This window comes from Erinaceus europaeus, chromosome 13 (genome assembly GCF_950295315.1).
Source record: "Erinaceus europaeus chromosome 13, mEriEur2.1, whole genome shotgun sequence".
NCBI lineage: Eukaryota > Metazoa > Chordata > Mammalia > Eulipotyphla > Erinaceidae > Erinaceus > Erinaceus europaeus.
The window spans coordinates 5,667,622-5,683,219 of NC_080174.1; the positions used below are offsets into that span (position 1 = coordinate 5,667,622).

Here is a 15,598-nt window from a genome sequence, read left to right on the forward strand (position 1 = left end):
GAAAAGGGGCCCTGTTGGCAGTGAAGGCACTTTCTTAAGATCTAGCCCTGGATTTTCTCTCTCTCTCTCTCTCTCTCTCTCTCTCACACACACACACACACACACACACACACACACACACACACCAACAAAGGCTAAGCTTAGACATGACTACTTTTTTTTTTTTGTATTTTAATTATTTGTCGGATATAGACAGCCAGAAATTCAGAGGGATGGGGGAGATAGAGAGGGAGAGAAACAGACACACACCTGCAGCCCTGCTTCACCACTTGCAAAGCTTTCCTCCTATAGTTGGGGACTGGGGGCTTGAACCCGGGTCCTTGCACACTGTGACATGTGTGCTCAACCAGGTGCACCACCACTCGGCCCCCAACATGTTTAATTTTTTTGACAGGATTAGTTTATAATAAAGCAGCATGTCCCCCCCCCCCCTCAGAGCCCTTTAGAAAGCAGCTGCTGGAAAATAAGGAAGTAAATAAGCAAATAAATAAAGAGGAAAGCACCAGACAAGGACAAATGAGAATTCGGAACCCAAGTGGAAGAGGAACCAGTACCGCTCCAGTCTATCAAGCCCCTGCCGCTGCCCCCAGGCCGTTCTCTACTTCACGTTGAGCCTTGTTAGCGTCCCAACCACAGCAGACCTTAAGCCGCAGCTCAGCAGCCGTGCTCCGGACTTGCATTTGGTAGATCCCCAGTTCCACCCCCCCAGTTCTGGACTCCAGGTTCAGCCCTCAGAGCAGCACAGGCCAGAGCTGAGTGGTGCTTTGATTTCTTTCTTTTTGTTCTCTTATGAAAATAAGTAAAATAAGCAAAGCTTTAAAAACATGAAGCAGAGCTTATATGAAAATGAAGCTTTTTTTTTTTCCTGGAGTGGGTTAGGATTATTTCTACTAGGAGAACAAACCGTTTACCATTAAAAATATAATAAAGACAGAGCAGTAACTGCAAATGCTGGAGAGGCTGTGGGGACAAAGGAGCCTCCTGCACTGCTGGTGGGAACGTCAATGGTCCAGCCTCTGTGGAGAGCAGTGTGGAGACTCTCAGAAGGCTAGAAGTGGACCTGCCCTATGACCCTGCAATTCCTCTCCTGGGGATAGATCCTAAGGAACCCAACACACCCATCCAAAATGATCTGTGTACACCTGTGTTCATAGCAGCACAATTTGTAACAGCCAAAACCTGGAAGCAACCCAGGTGTCCAACAACAGATGAGTGAATGAGCAAGTTATGGTCTAGATACACAATGAAATACTACTAGGCTATTAAAAGTGATGAATTCACTTTCTTCACTTCAACTTGAACGGAGCTACCACCTACCCATGGCAGCTCCCCAAGCCAGCCAGCACATTTCGCACTCTTCAAAACTGTTTCACTTAGGGGCCAGGAGATGGACGCCCTTGGAGAGAGCACACATCCCCATGTGTGAGGGCCACGGTTCCAGTCCCCCGCCACTACATGGGAGCAGCAGGCAAAGAGGGAATTCATGAGTAGTGGAGCCATGCTGTGGTGTCTCTCCCCTCACTCTCCCTCTCTCTCTCTCCCCTTCACCTGCCTCAAGATCTCAAGGAAAACGCAGCTGAGCCCCCCACATAGTCACAAACTCGAGGGGCCATGACAGGGGTGACACTGCCCCCCCCCCCGTGTGACAGTCGGTACCTTCATCATATACAACATAGTCGTCCTCGGTGGGGACGGCCATGTCTGTCTCCAGGCCCGAGAAGTCATCTGGTGGAAACAGAGGTGACAAAGCAGGTCAGGCGAAGCCAAGGGGCAGACAAGGTGACAGGGGTCTAAACCCAGATCTGGGGCCGCCAGGAGGAAGGAGGGGGTGCAGGGCGCAGGGGACCCCAAGATCTGCTCTGGCGGGAAAGGGCACATGGATGTCGGGTGAGGTGAGCTCACACATATTTAGGGGAGATGTGACAGGCATTTCTGTGACAACAGTCTTGGAAAACAACATTTCCCCAATAATCTGGGTTTGGTTTTGTTTTCAACTACTGCTGCCAGGGGTTTCACTGGCCTCAGTGCCTGCACGTGAAGCCACCACTCGGTGACCTTTTTTTTTTTTTTTTCCTTTTATTATTATTTTTTTCTTTCTGTCTTATTGGATAGGACAGAGAGAAATTGGGAGGGAGGAGGAGATGATAAGAGAGAAAGAGAGAGAGAGAGAGATATATGCCTGCTTTGCCACTTGTTAAGCTGTCTCCCTGCAGGTGGGGAGAGGCGGCTTGAACCCAGGTCCTTGCGCATAGTGCACTTAACTGGGTGTACCACTACCTGGCCTTTTTTATTTTTCTTTATTTCTATTTTATTTGTCAAGGCAGAGAGACATTAAGAGGAAAAGGGGAGATAGGCAGAGAGACAGAGAGATGCCTGTAGGCCTGCTTTACCACTTGTGAAGCTCACTCCCTGCAGGTGGGGACCAGGAACTCGAACCCTCATTCTTGAATTTTTTGATATATGTGTTTAACCGGGTGGGCCACTGTCTGGCCCCTGGCACTCTGTGTGTGTGTGTGTGTTTAATGTCATGAATGCCCTCCCCTGCTTCTCTGGTCACTCAGAGTTGTGCCCCAGCTGTCACTGTTCATTCCCTGTGGTCATTTCACGGGGATGCTTACTCTAACAATGGTGTGGAAGCCAATGCCAGAGTCTCCACACCAGCCCAGTCAGAGGAAAGAAACATCTGGGCAGCCAGCGGCGCAATCACCCTGCGGGAGGTCCTGACCCCTCCCCCAAGTAGAACAGACATATCACCTTCTTCACGGTAGCACTCGGGGAGCCCGTCTGAGCCCAGAAGCAGGTTGCCGGTGTCATCGCGCTGCTCCAGGGTCCCCGGGGGACAGGTGGGGGCAGGGGTGGTGGGCTCAGGGGTGGTGGTGGTGCTCTGTGTGGTGGGACGGGCCGTGGTCCTGCGACGGGCAGAAGGGATGGCTCGGCGAGTGGTGCTGGCGGTGGGCGTCGGGGTGGTGGTGGGCATCGGGGTGGTGGTGGGTGTCGGGGTGGTGGTGGGCTGTGGAGTTGTCCTCTGGGTGGCTGCCGTGGTTGTGGTGGGCACTCGAGTGGTGGTTTTGACGACCTCCAAGCCCACCCGGGGCTTTCCTCCGAGACTCAGGATGGGCTTGTCCTGGGCACTGGCCAGGGGCTGACTGTGTCGGCCCTGCCCAAAGAGGGGGAGACCCTCAGGGCTAACCACAGGGGTCCCCTCCTGGTCTGCAAGAAAAATCAGAGAGAAGTTGTGTCCCGAGATGAAACAGCCCAGAGGGGAGACAGCAAGAGGAGAGCGTGTCCCAAAGTTAATGTGTCCGTCAGTCAAGAGAGAGCACTGTTAAAGAGACTCTCAGCTGAGGGCACTATTGCTTCCAGAAAGTTCTGGCCTTCGGTCGGTCACTGTTCTAGATTGCTCTCGGAAATGTGTACATGGAGAAAGCGCATGGGCATACTGTGTGGTCCTGCAGTGACTCTCCATCTGAAGCAACAAAAGGAACTCTGTGACAGTTGGTAGGGAAGCACACTGGAACAGCTCCTGTGGAGAAGTCCTAAACAAATACAGTGGGACACCTTAGGGCCCAGCACTGCACCCAGAGGACATGATCACACTGATTCAAACGGACAGGTGTGGCCCCACGTTCATGGCTGCTCTGTCCACAGTAGTGAACCAGGGATGCCGTCTAAATGCTCATCCACAGAGGAGCAGATAAAGGAGAGATGGGGTAGATGGCAAACGGAATACTACTCTGCCATTAAAAAGAAAAGAGGACACTGTGCCCTTTGGGACCGGATGGATGGAACTGGAAGTGATGATGCTTAGTGAAGTAAGTGAAGAGATGAAAGACAACGGCGGGGTAGTTTTGCTCATCAGTGGAATCTAGATCATGGAAACGTGTGTTTACATAGGAAAAAAAGGAGGAGGACAAGGTGAAGGAGGAGGAATGGGGGAGGGGGAGAAACCAAACTGACTCTAAGGCTTTGGTGGGGGGGCACAGAACTCTGGTGGGAGGTGTGGGGGGTGGTGTGCAACTCTGATTAACATTTTTATATTTTGTCAGTCGCTATTAGTCAACCGTATCTGTGACCTCGGGAGAACCACTGAGGTTTCTAACAGAGGGAATGGGGACACAGAGCTCTGATGGTGGGAATGGTGTGGAGTTATACTCATATTACCTTACAATTTTGTAAATCAATATTAACTTACTAAAAGATAACAATAAAACTTTGCAGAAGGACATAAGAACATGACTTTCATGTAAGTTAGACATCACAAAATGTTAATCTTTGATTTCATTGCAATCATTTGAAAATATATGAACCATTCTTTTTTTTTAAATTTTTATTTATTTTCCCCTTTGTTGCCCTTGTTTTTTATTGTTGTTATAGTTATCATTGTTGTTACTGATGTCGTCGTTAGATAGGACAGAGAGAAATGGAGAACGGGGGGGGGGAACAGAGAAGGGGAGAGAAAGATAAGACACCGCAGACCTGCTTCACCACTTGTGAAGCGACTCCCCTGCAGGTGGGGATCCGGGGGCTTGAACCGGGATCCTTACGCCAATCCTTGCGCTTTGCGCCACATGAGCTTAACCCTCTGGGCTGCTGCCTGACTTCCCATTCTCAGCTCACAAGGAGTATCTGGAACGCCTGTGCCTCTGACCTGGGCTGTCTGATGACAGGACGGGAGCAGAGAGTCATCTGTTTAGAGCTTGGAGTCTGCAGTTCAAGTGTGATTGTTTAGCCAGACATCAGGGGGAGTGGGAGCCATCACTCCACAGAGAATTCAGCTCCTTTCTGTAGCCTGCGAGCTACGCTCACTTACCCACAATGGTGCGACCATCTCCTCCCAGCTTCACGCGGAGAGGGTTTCCATGGGAGTCCTGGAGGTGCCTTCCTTCTGCATTCAACACTAAACCCCGGTCGAGATCCACCACCTAGGTTCCGGGAGCAGATGAAAGAGTGGGTTGGACACTGGGAGACGCTCGCGGTAACCCAACTGCATGTCAACGAGTGTGGGGCTCCCTCAGGAAGAAACCACGGTGACATAGGCAATACCATATGCTAGTACCATTCGTAAGGCTTATCAGAATACAGTGCGATGGTCTGGGGATGTAGCCCAGTGGTTAGAGCACCAACTTGCATGCCTGAGGCTCCAGAGACCTCAGGTCTGTTTCCTGATAGCACCTTGTGCCAGAAATGAGTGGCGTTCTAGTCTCTTTCTCTGTCTGTCTGTCTGAGTACCTACCTACCTATCTCTTTCACAAAAATAAATCAAATATGGGGCCAGGTGGTGGCGAACTTGCTTAAGTCTATGCACAAGGACCCAGGTTCAAGCCCCCAGCCCCCACCTGCAGGGAGAAAGCTTCATGAGTGGTGAAGAAGGGCTGCAGGGCTCTCTCTCTCTCTCTCTCCCTCCCTTTCTACCTCCCACTCCCTCTCAATTTCTCTCTGTTCTATCAGATAAAATAAAGTTTTTTTAAAAATCACTCAATCAAATACATCTTACAAATAATGGGCAGAACAGTCGTGTTCCAAGGGCTTACTGAAATAGGGATGCATTGGATCGACCTTCCCGTGGTGCATCCCGTGAGTACCCATTCATTGGGGAAACTGACGATCCTTCCTAGCTGACTGAATCCACATGGATCCCAGTCACTTTCAAAGCCAGCAACAAGCAGCTCCTGACAGCTTTCAAACTGACGCTGTTGACTGGCTACGGAAGAAGGGCAAACGCTAGAAGAAGAACTGAAACAGTCGCAATTGTTTTAAGACCCTCAAGATACAAAAGATACCTTGGGGGCTGTGTGGTGGTACACCTGGTTGAGAGCATGTTACAATGCATGAGGACCTGGGTTCGAACCCCTGGTCCCCAGCTGCAGAGGGAAAGCTTTGCGAGTGGTAAAGCAGGGCTGCAGGTGTCCCACTGTTTCTCTCCCTGTCACCCTCTCCCCTCTCACTTTCTGGCTGTCTTTATCCAATAAATACAGGTAATAAACATTCTTTAAAAGATACTTTTCTCAGGGAGTTTGTTGTGTCTAATGCTGAGATGGAGGGGAAAAAATTAAGTAAGACTTTTTAAAAACGTGGTCCTTCCTCTCAGTAGAACTCTGTGTGGTCATGGAAGAGTGCTTGGAAATTCTAGGTAGAAACATAGATCACAGGACTGCTTGCTTTGAGAAAAAATGAAAGGACATTCATCGGCATCAGTAAGTGTCAAGCTGCAGAGAGAAAAATATTTGGAGGAGGCCGAGTGACACATCGAGTTAAGCGCGCATAGTACGAAGCTCAAGGACCCACAGAAGGATCCCGGTTCGAGCCCCCGGGTCCCCACCTGCAGGGGGGTCACTTCACAACTGGTGAAGCAGGTCTGCAGGTGTCTTCCTCCCTCTCTCTCTTTCTCCCCTTCCCCTCTCAATTTCTCTCTGTCCTATCCAATAAAAAACGGGGAAAGTGGCCTCCAGGAGCAGTGGATTTGTACTGCAGGCACTGAGCCTCAGCGATAACCCTGGAGGCAAAAGAAATTGAAATAAAAAAAGAAAGAAAAGTATTTGGATAGGTGCCCCTCAAACTGCCGGCCATAGTTCTCTCTGAGAAGTGGTTTGGCGTGTCCACCTTCTTCTCCATTCACACCCAAATGCTTGAAGTTTCTGCAACACAGCCAAGTCAAAACCATGTGCTGTCAGTGTTGACAGTCAAAGTTGCTGTAACAACAGAACAGTGGAGTTTGCAGTTACATTGTCTAACGCAGTGATTGTGCAAAACACTGGGAAGGGCTGGGGGGAGATAGCACACTGTTCTGCGAAGAGACTTTCGTGCTGAGGCTATGAATTCCTGGGTTCAATCCCCAGAACCATCAGAAACCAGAGATGTGTCACGCTCTGATCAGTAAAGAAGTAAATATTGCAGGGGTGATGGTGGGAAGATGGCTATTGGTAGCTCTCTTTCTCTCTCTCTCTCTCTCTCTCTCCATCTGCAGGGTTTGGGACTTTGTGCCTGCACTATGAATCCACTACTCCTGGTGGCCATTTCTTCCATTTTATTGGATAGGACAGAGAGACACTGAGAGGGAAGCGGCAATAGAGAGGGGGAGAGAAAGATTGACACCTGCAGACTTGCTTCACAACTTGTGAAGCAACCTCCCTGCAGGTGGGGAGCCGGGGGCTCCAACCCGGATCCTTGCATGGTCCTTGCGCTTAGTACTATGTGTGCTTAACTGGGTGTGCCACCGCCCAGCCCCCCATGTTATCTCTATTAAGGAACAAGCTCAGCTTGACACTGGTGGCTTTCCCGGCAGGCTCAGCGCAAGCTAGGAATGTGTGCGACATGTGAATTGTCTGGCTTGACTCCAAGCCCTCCAGCGACTCTGATGGATTCCAGCATTAGCAAGTCGCAGCCTTGCAAGATCAGAGTGAGGATAAACTCCCTGCAGACAGGCAGCTTTGTGCTGTTTCCGTGATGAAGATACTTCTACAGATGCTGCATTTGAAGGCTACTCCCGAAGGCTTCCCACACATGGCCTGCAGTGAACTGCAGCCCTAGCCTGCATTCTTCCTCTGCCAAGTGTCTGATGCTTCGTGAATTGATAAAACAGATGAAGCTTTAGATAGTTGATGACTGGACACTCCCTGGAGTCTTTCAACATGTTTTCCCAAGCCTTGTTGTTATATGTGGGCTATTTTGACTGGGGACTTCACTATGGAAACCACTGTGCTTCTCTGACACAAAGATGTAACATCTCTGACCATTTGTAAAATTTCTGCTCATTACCGTGAAACCACCACAAATCCATAAACACATACTCCTGGCAAAGAGTGGTTCAGTTTAAACTGGCATAGAGCACCAATATTTCTTTTCTGGTCTGGTCAAACAAAAAAGCTGGAATATGGGAGCGTCATATGGTGGTAGTGAAGCGGGTTAAACCCATATGGTGCGAAGCGCAAAGACAGGCACAAGGATCTCAGTTTGAGCCCCCGGCTCCCCACCTGCAGGGGAGTCACTTCACAGGTGGTGAAGCAGGTCTGCAGGTGTCTGTCTTTCTCTCCCCCTCTCTGTCTTCCCCTCCTCTCTCCATTTCTCTGTCCTATCCAACAATAATGACATCAATAGTAATGATAATAATAACCACAACAACAATAAAACAAAAAGGGGAACAAAAGGGGGAAAAAAGAAACAATCAATTAAAAAAAAAGCTGGACTATTCAAAAGGCGGTCTTCCTGTTTTGTTCGCAATGTTTTGTCTGAACATTTGCTTTTTTTTATAAAGGACTTTAGAAGGTTTATAGAACATACATGTGCTCCCACCAATGTGTCCTGGAGCTCTGCTTCCCTAGAGACCCACCCTACTAGGGAAAGAGAGAGGCAGGCTGGGAGTATGGACCGACCAGTCAACGTCCATGTTCAGCGGGGAAGCAATTACAGAAGCCAGACCTTCCACCTTCTGCATCCCACAATGACCCTGGGTCCATACTCCCAGAGGGATAGAGAATGGGAAAGCTATCAGGGGAGGGGATGGGATACGGAGTTCTGGTGGTGGGAATTGTGTGGAGTTGTACCCCTCTTATCCTATGGTCTTGTCAATGTTTCCTTTTTAAAATAAATTTAAAAAATTATAAAAAAAAGAAAATACATGTGCTATTTAGTCAGCTAGAAAAAAAAGGTCTGAAGCAAATGGAGTTGTCTGGGTTGAGAAAGTGCTTTGAGAAGGGTGGGAAGCAGGTTCTGTTGCGGTGGCTGCGCCATCTTTCCATGAGATCCAGACAAGCAAGGAGCAGAAACAGACCCACCCATCAACCAAGCAAACAGCACCCAGCCTGACTACTAGCACACAAGTGAGCTGGGTCCTTGGGAGAATCACAGCTGCTTCTGGTCACCGAAAGGAGACAGAGACAAGTGTATTGGCAAATCCCAGGCCGGAGTCGAGGAGGAAGAAAGACTGTGAGATCCATCACCACAGCAGTGACCACCAGTGTCTTTCTTCTCAACATCCTCACAGAAGCAGTGAGAAGGAATAGAGGCGTTTACCCTACCCACTTTGTTCCTTGGGGGCCGTTGATAATTCTCTGTCTGCTTGGTTTTCCGTTACTTCCCGGAAGGACTCTCCCTTCTCCATTCGGTCTGCCGTTGGAACCTACACAGTACCGAAATCTATCAGTCAATGATTCAATCACACAGAACCCGGGAAATTCAACGTGCCTTGAGGACTGGCTTCATACCAACATAGAAGCAGTAAGACATCTTTTTTTTTTTTCTTTTAATATTCAGAGGGTTTTTTTAGTTGCTCCTTTTTAAAGTATTTTCTTTTTATTTTATTGAAATTTAGAAGGAAGGGAGAGACAGAGGAAGAAAGGGAGAGTGAGAAAGAAAGAGGGAGAGAGAGACCTGCAGCCCTGTTTCATCACTCGTGAAGCCTCCCCCTGCAGGTGGAGTCCAGAGGCTTGAACCTGGGTCCTTATCCATAAAGACATCATTTCAAACAGCAACGTTGAGCAGAATCCTACACCAGTGGCTGACAGATACTAGAAGTGTCAGCCTGCAACTGTGGCTTCTCCAGGACAGATGTCAAGGACTATGAGGACGGGGTCAAGTCACAGTTTTTTTGTCTGAGTTTTTCTTCGTGGGGAAATGGACACTTAGCAGCAGCAAAAGTCCAGAGAAAAGCTTCAAACCTGAGAAACTGTCGTTTGATTTTAGTCAACATGAAGTTGGAGGGGAAAAGGAGGGTTGGAAGGACGCAGAAAATCACCTTGGCCAACCACACTAACCAGGATGACTGCTTCCAGCGGACAGACTCTGAGTCACTGGTCGCACTGAAATGCCCCTTGAGGGTTCAAAGCTTGCAAGTCCTGGGGGCTGCCTAGCAGAGAGGGAGCCAGAGGGCCAGCTGTGGCCTGCTGGCCTCTGGCTCCCTCTGTTCATTTCCTCTTGCTTCTCTCTCGCTAGTTCACGCAGCTTCTGGTCAGTGCCTGTTCGAGGGGGGTTCTGCTGGGAGCACTGGAGTCTGACAGCACGTCGAGGTCCAGCCTTGCCCATGGGATAAAGGACTTGGACTTTCTGATGACAATGTGTGAGTCAGAGACTGGCTTCTCTAGCTAAGCGGGTTATGAAAACTAGATGTCCACCCCCTGTTCACTGAATGCGGGCTCTACCGCTGATAAATGCATCACATTTTTACAAGGCACGCAGGTAGTTCCTTTTCCAGAGGTCTGAGGCTTCTTTTGAAGCATCAGCTTTCATAGGAACCTGAAACACTGCGGACACAGAAGCCAGTGTGTTCATTCCAGAATGTTCTAGTAAGCCCTGATTCTGTGCAAGAGAAGCAAAAGTAGCTACTTCACTCCAGGCAGACGAAGGGCTAGTACCACGGGGCCTGCCCCTGAGCCAGCACAGACGACAGTTCAGAGCTGTCCTCACTGTGCTCGCAGCCCGACCTCTTCCTCCTGTGAGACAGCCCCTCTGCTGTGTTTGAACTCTCCAACTGCCGTGCCTGAGTGCCTGAGTGCCTGAGCCAGTCACAGCTGGGAGCTCTGAGCTCAGCCCACGCCAGCCAGGACATCCTGGGGAGAGTTTTATATGCAGCCGCAACAGGAACCTGAGGGAAACCACCCAGGAGTCTGCTCCCTGCTGGAGGAGGCCTGACTGCAGCTCTGACGGGTTCTGCCACTGGGCATTGCAGCTGCAACACTCTTCCATGAAGCAAGAGTGTCTCTTCAAGGAAGCAGGTGGGGTAGTGGGAGTGGGGAGGTGTGAGAGGAGAGAGTTTGGGGGTGGAACCCCCGCGCTGAGACTCCAGAGGCACCCCCTGGGCCCCTGAGTGCCCACCTTTGAAAGCTGGTACAGCAAGCACCCCCAAGAAGGTGGCCAAGAGCATGCACTCATGTTCCATGGAAAGCTCGTCCGTCCGTCTGTCTGTCACAGGATGTCTGGACATAGCAGGTCTCATATAAATAAAATCAAAAGCCTCAGGGTATGGCTAAGAGCACCACTGAGCACCCCAACTAATGTGCCACGTTGGGCTAGGGAGACGGTATAATGGTGATCCAAATGAGTCTTAGGCCTGAGGCTCTGAGGTCCCAGGTTCAATCCCCAGCACCATCATCAAGCCAGAGCTGAGCAGGGCTCTGGTAGTAACAATAATAGTAATAATAATAATAATAATAATATATAAAAAATAAAAAGAACATGCCCTGCTGGACAGATTACTGGCTGGAGAAGTTATGGGAGATATATCCGATGGAATACTACTCTGCAATAAAATAAATGATATTGTGTCCTTTGGGACACAATGGATGGAAGTGAAGGTGATGATACTTAGTGAAATAAGTCAAAAGATGAACAGGGCTGGGTGGTGGCGCACCTGGTTGAGCACACACGTTACAGTGCACAAGGACCCAGGTTTGAGCCTCCTGTCCCCACCTGCAGGGGGAAAGCTTTGAGTGGTGAAGCAGGGCTACAGGTCTCTCTCTCTCTCCTCCTACCTTCTTGATCACTGGCTGTCTCTACCAAATAAATTAAGAAACAACAAGAGATAAAAGACAACTGCTGGATGGCTTCATTCATATGTGGAATCTAGAGAACTGACACACATGAACTTGCACAAACAAACAAACAAACAAACAAACAGTTTCTAAGACTCTTCAAGAACGCTGGTGGTTCTCTCCAGGAGGGGAGAGTGGGGACACAGAGCCTTGGTGGTGGGCGTGGTGTGCAACTAGACCCTGTCCTCTTACAAGCTTGTCACCCACGATGAATAGCAAACAGAACATGGACATCAAACAAATAAAAAGTGCACATGGCAGGCTGAGGGTGGTGGATTACCTTGTCTGAAGGGGGCCCTGGCGGGCTGGCGGGAGAGAGGGTTCCGGTACTTGGCCTGCATCATTCTCTGGCGCAGAGAGAGCATGGGGGTTGTGGAGGGGGAGAGGAGGGGCGCATGGGTCGGGGAGCCTGGCCGAGCTGGGGTGGCCACTGCAGAGCTCCGAGTGGCAGGGGGCCGGGCTGGGAGGTGGGAGGCCTTGGGAGGGCTGGCTGGAGGAGGAGGGTGCTTGGCTGGGGTGGCGTTTTCCTCCTGGGAGACTTCGAGGCCTGGGTTCCGCTCCTTCTTGGTCAGGTGTGTGTCTGAGTACTTGCTGTTCTGAGGGCTGGCGGCAGGAGGCCACTTGGGCACCAAGGGGGTCAGCGAGGCCCCCAGCTGATCTGCTTTCAGGAACTCCGAAGCTCCCTCCTCCTCCTCTTCCTCAGCCGACACTGACTGCAGTGACTTGGACTTGGGGGCCTCCTTTTTGGGCGGGGGTGCACTGTCCTTCCCCAGTGCCTGGGGCCCCCCTCGGCCCGGGACCCTGGTGCGGGAGTAGGGGTGGGGGAGGCCGGGCCTGATGGGTCTCAGGAAGGGGCCTGGGGGCCTGCGAAGGTGACTGTCCCCCGCCTCCACTTGGGTGTCCTTGACCTGCACTTGGGTGCTGTCATCCGGATCCTGATCCTGGGGAGACGTGGGGAGCACCCCCCGGGAACTGGCGGTGTGGGGGTGCTGGGGCCCTCGGGAACGCGGGGAATTCAGCTGTGTGTGGGGAGCCCCTGCCCTGGGCACAGCAGATCTGGGGCTCTCTGTCTGGGCTTCCTTCCAAGGGAGACTACTCCCTCTCTGGGGGCCCCTTCGGAGCTGGTCACTGCCCCGCAAGACAGGCTGCCTAGAGGAGGCAGCTGGGAGGGGCTCTTCATCTTCCTCCTCCTCTTCCTCTTCTCCATGCCTGGGGTCAGGAGTAGGGTCTATGTTTACCCTGGAGTGAATTTGGGGGGCTGAGGTGGACCTCAGGGGACTGGAAGGCTGTACTCGGGGCCCCCAGCCATTGCCAGGTCTGCTGGGGTATCTGCTGTGTCCCGCCAGGGGCCTGTGCCGGGCCGGGCTGGCGTGCCGGGGGGGTTCTGTGTCACTGTCCCCGTCATCATCAGAAGCCCCGGCCCCCTGGGACACCTGTGTCCTGGAGGAAGGCCGAGAAGAGCCCCTGAACTTGGTGGCTGGAACATCCTGCCCATATTTCCAACCCCGCTGGGATGGGGACAGTTTCTGGTGGGGGTGAGACATGGCGGAGTCCTCCCCCTCCTCCCCCTCCTCTGTCCCGGAGTGGGGCGCCCGCCGTGGTGGCAGTGCTGGTTTGGGGGTCCTGTCACGCAGGGCACTGGAGTTCCATGGGGGCCTGGGGGGCAGGGCTGGCCGGGACCGTGAGGCACTCCTGGGGGGCTGCTGGGAGGTTGTGCCCTTGGGCTGCAGGAAGCCAGCGGCTGTGTCCTCCTCCTCTGGGTGCAGGGAGTCATTGTCCTCAGGGCTGGGTGGCAGGTTCGGAGAGGCCCCCCCAGAAGGGCGTGGAGCCCTGTCCTCAGTGGGGGCTCCAGAACGAGGCTGGGGGAGCAAGGAGCCTCGTTTGGGGGTCACTGGCAGCCGGGCCCTCACTGGAGTCCTGCCCCCAGCCGGGACTGAGGGCACAGCTCTGCTTGGGGGGCGCTGGGGAGGCTTCTGCTCTTGGGGGTCCCCAGGAGGCCCTAGCTCCTCCTTCTGGTCCTCCTCCTCCTCCTCAGTGATCTGTGTGGACTGGAGCTGGAGCCCTGTGGCCTGAGAGCGGAGCTGGGGTCTCCTGGGCCCCCCACCCTGAGGCAGGATTCTGCTCTTCAAACCCAGAAGCCGGTTCTGGGCAGTCCTCCCTGGGGGGGAGGTGGGCTTTTGGGGTTCCCAGTCTTCCTTTGAGTCCTCTTGGGTGCTGGCTAGAGAAGAAGGCACAGAATTTGGCATCAGAAGAAATTTAGGAAAGTGAGGCAACACCAAGTGTTTCTGGAGATGTGTTCATCACGGACTGTGATGAAGGATAACTTCACATCCTTTAGCACACCTGACATGATTTTCCCAACGACAGTCTGAGTCAAAAATTACTTTAGGGGCCCAGGCAGGGGCTCAAGACCTGGGTCCCCACCTGCAGGGGGGAAGCTTCACGAGCAGTGAAGCAGGTCTGTAGGTGCCTCTCATTCTCCTTCCCTCCCTAGTGCCCCTCCCTTCTCAGTTTCTCTCTGCCCTTGCAACTAAGAAATGATATTTAAAATATATTTTAATGGGAGAGAGCAGGGCTGATAGTAGTGCCAGGGATTGAACTTGGGACCTCAGAGGCTCAGGCAGGAGAGTCTGGAGAACTAACATTGTACTATCTCCTCCTGCCCAAGAGCACTGTCTTTTTTTTAAAAAAATTATTTATAAAATGGAAATATTGACAAGACCATAGGGTAAGAGGGGTACATTTCCACACAATGCCCACCCCCAGAGCTCCATATCCAATCCCCTCCCTTGACAGCTTCCCTATTTTTTTATCCCTGTCTTTTAAAATTCTGTTGGTCCATGGAAGGTCTAGTCCTAGTATCGACTGATAGGTGTAGCGACAATCTCTGTTGGACACCGAGCTGGGCCTTTGTGCCTGTGCTAGGAATCCACTGCTCCTGGAGGCCATTTTTTCCCTCGTGTTGTCCTTGATGTTATTGTTGTTGGGTAGGACAGAGAGAGATCGAGAGAGCAGGGGAAGATGGAGAGAGGGAGAAACAGACACCTGCAGACCTGCTTCACCTCATGAAGCAACCTCCCTGCAGGTGGGGAGCCAGGGGCTCGAACTGGGATCCTTACGTTGGTCCTTGCACTTTGCGCTCTGTGCACTTAACCCTCTGCACTACTGCCTGGCGTCCTCCGGTATATTTCTTAATGATAGACACAGGCAGGATATCTGCATGAGCCCAGCATTCAACGGTGAACGAGTTGGGCCCAGAAAGACGGGATGTATTATGCATGACTGGTCAGTGACGGGGCAAGGGACGCACTCTCCGCTCTGGAAACATCACAGGAGTTCTCTGTCCCAGCCCTGTCCCAGCAGCTTCCTTGCTCCCTCTCTGACTTCAGAGTCCTCTAACAACGGGCTCATTTGTGATGCCAAAAAAGGCTGAAATAAAGAGTGATCTGGGGCAGTGGAGATGCTCTTTCAACTGTACCCTGTGAAATATGGAGCACAGAATGGGGTAGGTGCTGTGGGAGGAAGGATGTGTGTACGCATGATTAACTCTGTCTAGCTCTGTCCTCCGGGGTGATCTCACATTGCAGTGAGCCCTGGGCCCCGGCAATTCTCAGAGATAACACCAGCAATTCCTGGTGCAGTTACAAAAAAACACGATTCCCAAACACCCTGGTCTGGTTTGCTGATCAGAAAAAATCAGAAGTAGATTCCTTGGAACAAAACCACTCTCCAAAATCAGGGAATGGAAAAGAGAGATTGTAGATACTACCGAACACAGGCACAATCCCACAATTCTAAGGGCCCGCTGCATGTGGGCCCAGGCACAGTCCCACAATTCTAAGCGCCCCACTGTCCATGGGTCCAGGCACAGTCCCACAATTCTAAGGGCCCTGCTGCACGTGGGTCCACACACAGTCCCACAATTCTAAGGGCCCCGCTGCACATGGGTCCATGTCCTTTCTGTGCCATCCCGCATCCCCAAGTACACAGTGGCAGCAAGTTAATGGTGTCATTTTACATTCTTTATTGGTGGATAGAGACAGGGAAATGGAGAGGGGAGGAGGAGGTAGAGGAGA

General features: G+C 51.7%; 1 protein-coding gene across 1 annotated transcript in view; it reads right to left on the reverse strand.

Moving 5' to 3' along the window:
• FNDC1 (fibronectin type III domain containing 1) overlaps positions 1 to 15,598 on the reverse strand; it is a 97,525-nt gene that overhangs the window by 22,680 nt on the left and 59,247 nt on the right. Inside the window, exons 11-15 of the mRNA XM_060205119.1 lie at positions 11,803 to 13,740; positions 9,015 to 9,115; positions 4,811 to 4,922; positions 2,755 to 3,210; positions 1,657 to 1,725 (exon numbers count right to left, since the gene is read on the reverse strand). Of these exons, the coding sequence (XP_060061102.1) occupies positions 1,657 to 1,725; positions 2,755 to 3,210; positions 4,811 to 4,922; positions 9,015 to 9,115; positions 11,803 to 13,740 (2,676 nt within the window). The remainder of the gene's footprint in view (positions 1 to 1,656; positions 1,726 to 2,754; positions 3,211 to 4,810; positions 4,923 to 9,014; positions 9,116 to 11,802; positions 13,741 to 15,598) is intronic.